The 11,236-nt window shown below is 30.4% G+C and overlaps 1 protein-coding gene across 5 annotated transcripts in view; it reads right to left on the bottom strand.

The window, feature by feature from the left end:
- Positions 1–2,121: 2,121 nt before the first annotated feature.
- LOC139503864 (la-related protein 4-like) overlaps positions 2,122–11,236 on the bottom strand; it is a 47,710-nt gene continuing 38,595 nt past the window's right edge. For all 5 annotated transcript variants that reach the window (XM_071293821.1, XM_071293824.1, XM_071293820.1 and 2 more), the window contains one exon: positions 2,122–10,363. In XM_071293821.1, coding sequence (XP_071149922.1) covers positions 9,974–10,363 — 390 coding nt within the window. In that variant the 3' untranslated portion in view covers positions 2,122–9,973. The remainder of the gene's footprint in view (positions 10,364–11,236) is intronic.

Genomic DNA, 11,236 nt, shown 5'->3' with positions numbered 1-11,236 from the left:
TGTGGAAAATGTTATTGAAAATCTTCAAATTTTAAGAAAATTGTTAAAAATTGACTATGAAGGGCAATAACTCCTTAGGAGGTCAATTAACTATTTTGGTCATACTGACTTATTTTTAGTTCTTACTTTGCTGTACATTATTGCTGTTTACAGTTTATCTCTATCTATAATAATATTCAAGATAATAACAAAAACACAGCAAAATTTCCTCAAAATAACCAATTCAGGGGCAGCAACCTAACAACCGATTATCCAATTCATCTAAAAAATTCCAGGGCAGATAAATCGTGGTCTGATCAACAATTTACTTCCTGTCAGATTTGCTCTTAATGCTTTGGTTTTTGAGTTATAAGCCAAAAACTGCATTTTACCCCCATGTTCTATTTTTAGCCTTGGCGGCCATCTTGGTTTGTTGGCCGAGTTACCGGACACATTTTTTTAACTAGATACCCCAATGATGATTATGGCTAAGTTTGGTTAAATTTGGCCCAGTAGTTTCAGGAGAAGATTTTTCTAAAAGATTACTAAGATTTACGAAAAATGGTTAAAAATTGACTATAAAGGGCAATAACTCCTAAAGTATTCAACTGACCATTTTGGTCATGTTGACTTATTTGTAGATCTTACTTTGCTGAACATTATTGCTGTTTACAGTTTATCTCTATAATAATATTCAAGATAATAACCAAAAACAGCAAAATTTCCTTAAAATTACCATTTCAGGGGCAGCAACCCAACAACGGAATGTCCGATTCATCTGAAAATTTCAGAGCAGATAGATCTTGACCTGATGAACAATTTCCATGTCAGATTTGCTCTAAATGCTTTGGTTTTTGAGTTATAAGCCAAAAACTGCATTTTACCCCTATGTTCTATTTTTAGCCATGGCGGCCATCTTGGTTGGTTGGCCGGGTTACCGGACACAATTTTTAAACTAGATACCCCAATGATGATTATGGCCAAGTTTGGTTAAATTTGGCCCAGTAGTTTTAGAGGAGAAGATTTTTCTAAAAGTTAACGCAGGACGACGACGACGGACGCCAAGTGATGACATCTTGGTTGGTTGGCCGGGTCAACGGACACATTTTTTAAACTAGATACCCCAATGATGATTATGGCCAAGTTTGGTTAAATTTGGCCCAGTAGTTTTAGAGGAGAAGATTTTTCTAAAAGTTAACGCAGGACGACGACGGAGACGGACGCCGGACACCAAGTGATGAGAAAAGCTCACTTGGCCTTTTGGCCAGGTGAGCTAAAAATGAAACCCAACCTTCCTTTTATGGTCATAAACCTTGTTTAAATTTCATAGATTTCTATTTACTTATACTTAAGTTATGGTGCGAAAACCAAGAATAATGCTTATTTGGGCCCCTTTTGGGCCCCAAATCCTAAACTGTTGGGACCAAAATTCCCAAAATCAATCCCAACCTTCCTTTTGTGTTCATTAAACTTGTTTAAATTTCATTGATTTCTATTTACTTATACTAAAGTTATTGTACGAAAACCAAGAATAATGCTTATTTGGGCCCTTTTTTGGCGCCTAATTCCTAAACTGTTGGAACCAAAACTCCCAAAATCAATCCCAACCTTCCTTTTGTGGTAATAAACCTTGTGTTAAAATTTCATAGATTTTTATTCACTTTTACAAAAGTTAGAGTGCGAAAACTAAAAGTATTCGGACGACGACGCCGCCGCCAACGTGATAGCAATATACGACGAAAAATTAAAATTTTTGCGGTCGTATAAAAAGTAAAATCACAAAAATACTGAACTTAGAGGAAAATCAATTAGGAAAGTCCATAATCACATAGCAAAATCAAATAACAAATCGTATCAAAAACGAATGGACAAGAACTGTCATATTCCTGACTTGGTACAGGCATTTTCAAATGTAGAAAATGGTGGATTAAACCTGGTTCTATAGCGCTAACCCTCTCACTTTAATGACAGTCTCATAGAAGTAAACCATAATAGGTCAATGTATGGCCTTCAACACGGGGCCTTAGCTCACACCGAAAAATAAGCTATAAAGGGCCCCAAAACTACTAGTGTAAAACCATTAAAATAGGAAAACCAACAGTCTAATATGTCTTGTCCCCAAAAAAACAAACAAACAACATATTTAATGATGATGTCTTTATTTTGTGTATTTCTGAAGATCAGGTAATGCCAAAAAATTGTTGTGAACAGAATGCAAAATGAATGTCAAATATTTGTGTACATAGATATGTTCTCCACAATATTCTAAATATAATAAATGTTAGTATGCATTAGGTATGAATATTCAGTATTACAAAGTATGAATATTCTGTATTTCAAAGTAAGAATATTCAGTATTACAAAGTATGAATATTCTGTATTTCAAAGTATGAATATTCAGCATTACAACAATATTTCTAAGTGAAGTCATTGTGTAAATATATATGATTTGACATATAATATTGTTTCAAGCAAACATAAAAGATATCGAAAAAAAACCCAATCTTATTTTAATGAATTAGCAACAAATCCTAAGGATAAAACATCTTCCAATTCATGTTCATCAGAAATGGTCTGCAGGTCAAATTACTGTCTACTTAATACCAGCAGTTAGTGAAAAATGTTCCCACTGGATCATAACTGACATTGAATAAGACAAGTTATATATCATTTTCAAACTTAACCAAGTTTTTTAAAGTACAAGTCAAATTCTAATTGAGTTCTTAAAAAATTCCAGAGACAAAACCCCTTGAGTGGTTTTAATTCAGGAACTATTATTTCAGTAAAAATTGAAAATTCTGGGAAAGACAATGAATTGGAAGATGGATCTTATTAACATGTTTTCTCGATTTGTATAACAAATCTGAATGCAACTCTTTTTCTGCTTTGCAAAAAAATAAATACTGATGTTACCATTTTCATTCTGGTAAAATATAAACATAACTAATTTAAAGTTGAAAATAATTCTGATGCAATAGCATGTTATAAACTAAAATTCATTTAAATATTACAATTCAATAAATCTACAAAATTGATAAAATTTCTGCAACAAACAAAAATCATTAAGTATCAAGAATAAAGATTACTATTCTTTTACAAAATGTACAGCATAAATATTAGAAGATCCCTGTGAATTAGTCATGTCTGGAGTTTGTGCTCAGGAAAAAAGGCTGTTTGAATGTTAAACTCCACGAAGAGAGCCCTTACAATTCAGTGAGAAAAGGACACTTTAAACAGGTTGTACAAATGAAGTTAACCTTTGTTTATAACAATATGTGATTACGATCGTTTAAATTTACATGTAATCTTGTTAAGAAAAATTGGTACAGTGAAAGTTATTAATAAAGTTGTAATAAAATAAAAATATCAACAAAAAATAGAATTCCTTTGATCTTTTTCGATATTTTTAACTGAAAATTTTAAAGTAATAAAGAATTACCTCCCCTTCTTCCTGAGCCAACATCACAATGTCTACATAAACAATTCTATAATTAGATATGTACATTTCTTAAACCAAGAAATATATACAGTAAACAATTGTCAAAGTGAAACTTACGAAGCAGGTGCATATTATACTACCGTGTATTATACATCGTCTGTTGCTAGTTATAGAGCAGAGAACTGGGATAAAAAAAACAAAAGGCACCTTTTCCTAGTAAATTATATCAGATGAACATGCTAATCTAAGAAAGACAATTCTTAATTTCCTGATTTTGTCCATCAATTTCACAGTGTCATAACTAGACTAGTTTCACTTGGTTGAAGGAAAGATAACTGATATACTACCTTTTCCTGTTTTTGAAAAGTGTCTTTAGCTTCCCCTTTCATATTTGTTTCTGAAACAATCATAAATGTCAAAAGCTGTTTGACATTGAATTCCATTGACTAAATTTACTTTTTTATAAATTGTACGGAAAAATTCATTCTCATCTTAAACTACCTTTCGATCTTGTCTGGTTAAAGGAGGCTATCCACCAATTTTTATCACAAAAAATAAAATTCATAAAAATCTACTTCTAAGATTCCATCATAGCATTTGGCAGATTCATGAAATTCATGAATTTATAAATCCACAAAAAAATTGATTCATGAAGAAAAGTACTTTCACAGAAACAGTAGATCTAAAAATCAGTAACTCAAGTTTTGTAAATAATTTTTCATTGTGATAAAATTGAACAACCAGAAAGCACCGTATACCAACAGATACTAGCAAAATCAATAATAAACTGCATATTATGCACTGTGTCCAGATATAAATATACAATAATCATAAACATTTTAAAATATTGGGGAGAACTAGTGCCATTTTTTTTTCAAGATGTGAAAAAGCTCACTGTGTTTTGAAGAACTATGTTTGGATGACAAATTTGTAAGCCATGTTATGATAAGACTTATGGTTACAAGCTCGACAAATCTGAAAGTCTGTTCATGATTGGCCATGAACCAAATTTCACTTGCTTAAATCTGTAAGCTATTCTATGATTGGCTGATAATTTTTTATAAACCTGTTTACCATTAGCTGAAGCATCATGTAACACATAATTTGATTGGATGATTATGAACACCAACAGCAGATAAGTTTTCTATCACACACTCTTTCTTTTAACATGGTTTTGATATAATAATGGCAAGATAGGTCAAACAAAATACTGACCCATCAACTATGCTTCTGTCAGCATTCAATTAAAATTTGTCCATACATTTTTTCTCTAAACTTCAGAAAAATAAGACTAAGTTTCTTTTTACAAATTCAAGCTGTTTTTTTTTTGTTGATTATAAATTTACCAGAATTTTTGTATAGTCACAATTCAAGTGAACTTCTGTCTCATGGTGTCAACTTGATCAAAATTGCAAGCAAAACTGGTACAAATTTTAATTAAATTATGACAAAAACATTTAATACATTATGGAATAAATTAGTAAATACCCTTAAGTGTATGCATGTATTATTTTCAATCATAAACTTCTTTAACAGAAATTTGTCTACAAATGTTTCTCTATATATCAATGACATCCCTCATACTAAAGAAGAATGCTACGAGTTTATATGGTACCGAAAGTTAAAATAAAGATGTTTTAAAAGGGACTCGCACATCACACTTTCAACTTTACGTTTAATTAAATATACCATACATTCCCTTAGTTTTAGAAATGTGGCTACACATTTACCAAAGAGACTAGGAGCTTGTATTTATTTATGTAAAACTTTTCTGACTGAAAAATTATAAATCGGATGATTTTTTTTTAACAGAGCTCAGATTTCCACGATTTGCCAAAAATCAGCCATCATCTTTTTCACTGTTGATTACCATATTTACATTTAGAAATAATAAACAATTTGCATCAAGAACGTCAAAAAAAAAAATCCTCTCGCAGAACAAATTTTCACACAAATAACAGCTTATCAATAAAATATTTTCTATTCCGTAAAGGAGTTTTAATATGTACACAACAATTTCTTATCCCGCTCATAAACACACACAAACATGAGAAATAATTAAGTGACAAATTTAATACATTATTTTCTCAACATCTTTCATGGATGAATGAACATGTCGTTCTGTCTGCTGTGTCCTTGACCGGACTTTTAAGCAAAAAAAAAAAAATATGGGTAAGGCTGTTTTATAAATAATAATCTAGATTCTCATGAAGCTTTTTTCAAACAATTAGGAGGGGATGCACATTTTTTTTTGTGATTTTCTCTTTTAGTAATTTTTGTGAAAACTGAAATAGTAGAAAACAGCCAGAATTATAAAAACAAAATTTCCAGAAAAAAAAAAATTGTATGCATAAAAACACAATGTTTAAACCTTGGAACAAATTTTGAACCTCAAATTATACTAGACTCTTTAGAAAAGTAAAGCAATGCATGATTTCAACAGGTGCAACAATCCAGGGGTCCGTTTGATTATCAGTGATTGCCAACTCTATTTAACGATTACAAAAACCAACAATAACACTAAAGTTAATTATTTCCCTCATTTTATCATACAATGATTAAAAAATAAGATGTTGATCAAATAAATGTAATAATTAATGTCCTCTTCAGCTAAATGCATATACAACATCTAAACCGTTACTATATAAATTAATTGTTGCTATGGACAAAAATGCAGTTTGTAAAATGATAGCATGATAAAACATGGAAGAAAGCAGATAGAAAATAATGAACAGGAAAAACATTGCCTTCCTCATTTCCTAACTTTTCCTCCTTCAATTATTCCAATATTTCTTGTCTCACAAATAACAAACTTTAATCCAAATATCTCGTTACATGATTTTTTACTTTCTAACTCTTTAATAGGTGTGAAATTCTCATGAATTGAATTCTAAATTCTGATTTAACTAATTATTTGAACAACAAAAGACTTGTAGCTCTTGCTCCATGCTCAAAAGAGTTTAAAATGTTTTAATTTCATACAAAGGTAAAAAAATAAAAAAATGTCCACTTTTAAAGTCCATATCATGTGGCCGTCTTCAGCCTTTAAATATGTCAATAGGTCAGAAGAACTGAACTAAGGGTGTCGTATAAAGGCTTTAGAACGGCAGTCTGTCAGTAATATACTTCAAAAAGACGTCAAGATCTCGACAGGATGCAGGCCAGAGACTAGATATGATTTTACTCATGGAAATAAAATGTGGAACATGACATTACATAAATGGCAGTCATTTTGTAAAACAAGATAATCCTTAATCAAAACAGCGTCAATCTTCTAAAAAAGCAGAAAAGAATCATGTTTGCGAGACAAAGCAATAACTCATACTAGGAATCTGGACAAGCTTGAAAGAGTCAAACAAGGAAGCTATGTCTTAATATCTTAACTACATCATGGAGTATCAAAGTTAAATGTCTAACCTTTTTTTTTTTACCAAAAAGAAACACATTTGAAACTATTATTTTTCACTACTGTGAACACAATTACTGTACGGCTCTTTTTGGTTTTCCTAGATTCAATTGATAACAAAAAGAAAAAAATCCTGCAAAAAATTAATTTTAAAAAGATTTTTTAATCATAAAAAAAATTAATAAAACTACACACAACTAATTATTAGTAAGCTATTTTTATTTCAATTAGAACATAATTTAGTATTTTCCTTAATCAACAGAGTTTAAAAGACTTCTACATGATATGGTGGATAGATGAGCTGAACAAGTTTTTTCAGTAGTATTCCTCTTGTCAATCTGACTAAAAAAATAGTTGAAAAAAAGACTTAAAATAAGCATCTACCATTTCTGCATACTATTCATGAACCTGTTTAACCTCTTTTATTTGCTCATTAAATCACAAATTATCAATGGAAGATTTTTTATTATCTAGAAACAAATCATATGAGGACAAATCTTTAATTAGTTTATGAAAATCAGCATTTTTTTTCTCGAATTAAAATCCTGTCAAAGAATCATGATTGAAAAAATGAAATATTATCAACAAAATTGAGCATTTATGGGATTATTATGATAACAAGATGAAGTTTAAAGTTCTCTGAGTAATATTTAATGATAAATTATTCAATAACTAATTATTAAATTACAATTTCAACAGTCAATCAGTCTACTGTCAGTTTCTTGATATTTTTTTATCATGATGAAATAAAATGACAAAAGTATGAAAAAATACAAGAAAACAAAAAACCAAAACCATAAATAGTAATACATAATTAATAAATCTTAAACATAAATTTAACATTAAGGTGTGAAAATTACAAAAAAATCTAAATATTAAAAAATATCATAAGCCGATTAGACTCCACCCATGCAAATGATTGACATGTGCCAAGATCAATATGTGCAATTTCTCCCAAAACAAAAACACGGTAAATTACGATGGTGATATTAGTTCAGATACTCACAGAATCAATTACCAATTCAAGCTTCCAAGATTTTAAATAGAGTTATCTCCCTTATAACACACAAATGACTGCCTTAAAAAGTTAGATATTTGGAAACTTCAGAACATCTAGTATTGCCTTAAAAGTCTTTATTTGTGCACAAGAGCTCATAGAAGCAGTTAAATTTTTTATTAGTACCTATAAAATGAGACTAGATAGAACAAGAAAAGGTGTGCCAGACATCAATTTCCAAATCACTACATTTTTTACTTTAAATAACAAAAAAAATTTCTTCTAATTTTTTTAACACGAAACCGTAAAGGAGCATAAATTTGCTACTGCATTAAGAATTTGTCCTTTCCTTACCGACAAACTTTGAAATGTTTCTACTGGGATATCTTACATTTGGCACTTGTGTAACTTGAAATATGTTATTTGGGTATATCTGAAAATTTATACTGTTTGAAAATTATAGTTTACTTTTTCACCGCTAAATGCAGTTTTCAATTATAGACATTATTCAAAATTGTTAATATAAAACAACTTTTAAAGGAAATTTGTCGATTACTGTTCATTTTCTGTGGCTAAGGTTCACTTTCCGCTTGTAAAACTGCTTCATCATATATGGAAATAAATATGCACCAATGAATACCATTTTAAAAGCAGTTATATTTAATAATTTAATCAGCACTATCATTCATTCTTATTTCTTTGATCTTAATATTAAATAAAGATACAAAATCTTTCCAAAAGCAATTATCACAGATTCTTCTGATTTTATTTTCATAAAAATATCTCAACTTTCAAAAAGTTCTTAGGGTATTAATAAAACACAACAACTTGACCTGAGAAACAAACTCGGCCATATGTTTTATTTGAAACCAGTTGCAAAAATATGTTTTTTTTACTTCCTTAATATCACCATCGTAACTATGACAACAATAATAAAACAACAAATGTTTATATTCATTCATTCTCACCATTTCTCATTATACACACAATAAATTTAAAGCAACAAGCAAAAAATACAGTTCCAATATACAAAATATCCCCACGTTAATTAATATATATTTGTGGGGGTCGATCAACATGTCATCACAACGTTTTAAAAGAGTCTGTGGCACAAATGTCCAACTCTGAACAAAAAGTTTCTCTTCTAGTTATAGAAACTCCATTTATAGACACTTCTATTCATAGAAACTGTAATACTTAATGCATTCACAGAGATCAGTTGACTATTTTACCAGGAAAAAAAAAACTTTTCCAAAATTTCACATTAAATTTCTGATCTCCAGTTCAGAAAAACATCCTAATTCCTGAACTCTAGGAAATGTCTGTTTTTTTGATTTCCTTCACTTTTATGTTTCCAATACCAGTCTAACCAATATTGCAGAGCTAGCACCAAACATATTTAATTAATGGCCATTCTTTCATCAATTGCCATCTCATCTTGATTGAGGTCAATAAAAATCTGACCATCGTCCACTGCAGTCAGACCCTGATTTTTTAAAATATCAATCTCTTGTTTTTAGGCAATATTGTATAAAACATAATGCAGATTAATTTAATGGGGAAACATCAGCAAAAATTGTTCAGGGAGCATAATTAGAAATGTTTTAAATTATCCAAATACAAGATTTTTATGGAGAAAATATATGTACAAAACTGGAGCTATCTATTTGAATGCACTTATATAATAAAACTTCTTAAATTTCTTCCAATCCATGCAGCTTTGCTCAGACAAAATATACATATTCAAGAATTATGTACAATTTTGCATATTAAAAATTTTAAATTTGATAAAAAGCGTTTTACTTTAGAAAGAAAGAAAAGAGAAGATAACAAAGAAGAAAGACAGAACAAAACAAGTATAAAGCATCTCCCCCTGATGCATCTCATTCAAAACCACCAATGTCATGATCTGGTCACATATCCTAAACACTTTACCCATAAGCAACCATCAATGACAGAAAACCAGTCCTTATCAATATCAAAAGTTTCTGACAATCGGCAGCAAATTCTCTTCTTCACACTACAAATTCATATTTTCTCCTACAAAATCTTCTTCAAAAAATGGTTTCATTTTTATCCCTTATCACAGAAATCATAAACAATTTTGCCAATGTTTTTTATGTGTCTGCTGCCTTCAAATTCATGCCACTTTTCACTTAGCAGACGACACTGATGATTTAGAGCCCTCACGGTCATTCCTGTCACTACGACGCCTATCTCCTCTCCTGTCAATACGATTTTCCTTGGCAGGTCTACGCCCCCCTCCGTGTCGCTGTTCTTTAGGTTCAAACTCCCTGCGACCATGCTCCTTTGATGGAGTACGTGGAGCAGGTTTTTGAGTCTGCGATTGCTCTTTAAGAGTTTTACGGGAACACTGAGGCGATTCATTTCCTGAATTGTCACTAAGATCGTCTGGTTTTCCTTCGGCACCGCTTCCTTCTTCCTTCTCACTTCCCTTTCTCTGCACCATTTGAGCATAAGATAACTTGGCTGGAGAAGGCCTTTCTCTGTCAGCCTGAAAAGTGGCCCGTTCACGTTCAGCCTTAAAAATAGATACAGTATCATCATTAGTTGAAATATATTATAGAATGCCACTTCTATAACTTAAATCAAATAAGATTAAAGAAAAGATTATTTTTCATTGGAACAAATTTCAACAAAACTAAGACTATCACTTAACACATTATAGGACTTATAAATTAATGGACCTGAATCAAAAGAATGAAGAAATAAATTTAAAAGATATAGGCATATAGTTAGTTTAAATAGTATAACAGAATACCACTGCCTTAACTTTAAGATCTTAAGATTTTAATGAAGATATTATTTTTCATTGGTTGAAATTTTTCAACAAAACAGAGACTATCATTTAACATATTTATAGGACTTATAAATCAATGGTCCTGAATCAAAAGAAAGAAGAACTAAATTTAACCATCCAGAAAACTATTCTACAGTTCTAGAAATTATTATACAATTATGCAGATGTACTCCACGAATTGATATCTTAGTCAGAGAAAACAAACATGTTTTATTTATTTCATTTTAATCTAATGTTTCAAACCATTTGCAGCTGATTTTTAGTTTATTCTTATATTGTGCTGTTACACCACTGTCTAGGTTAGGTATGATTGATTTTTAGCTTATTCCACTGCTATTCTGAACCAAAAACACAATCTAAACTTCGAAAATTGTACCAATTTATTAGAATTATAAATGACAAACTGGATTCTCTATGATGTTAACCTGTCGGCTATACTGATCATACCGTTGTAAAATAACTCATATTTAATGCTTCCTCAACAAATTTACAATGCAATGTTATGAAAATCAATACGTTTTTCTGTATACCTTTGTACAACTTAGGTGATACCAGAATAAAATGATATATAGGTTAGGTATGATTGGGGCCATA

This window comes from Mytilus edulis, chromosome 14 (genome assembly GCF_963676685.1).
Source record: "Mytilus edulis chromosome 14, xbMytEdul2.2, whole genome shotgun sequence".
Classification (NCBI taxonomy): domain Eukaryota; kingdom Metazoa; phylum Mollusca; class Bivalvia; order Mytilida; family Mytilidae; genus Mytilus; species Mytilus edulis.
This window is presented reverse-complemented; position numbering and strand designations above follow the sequence as displayed.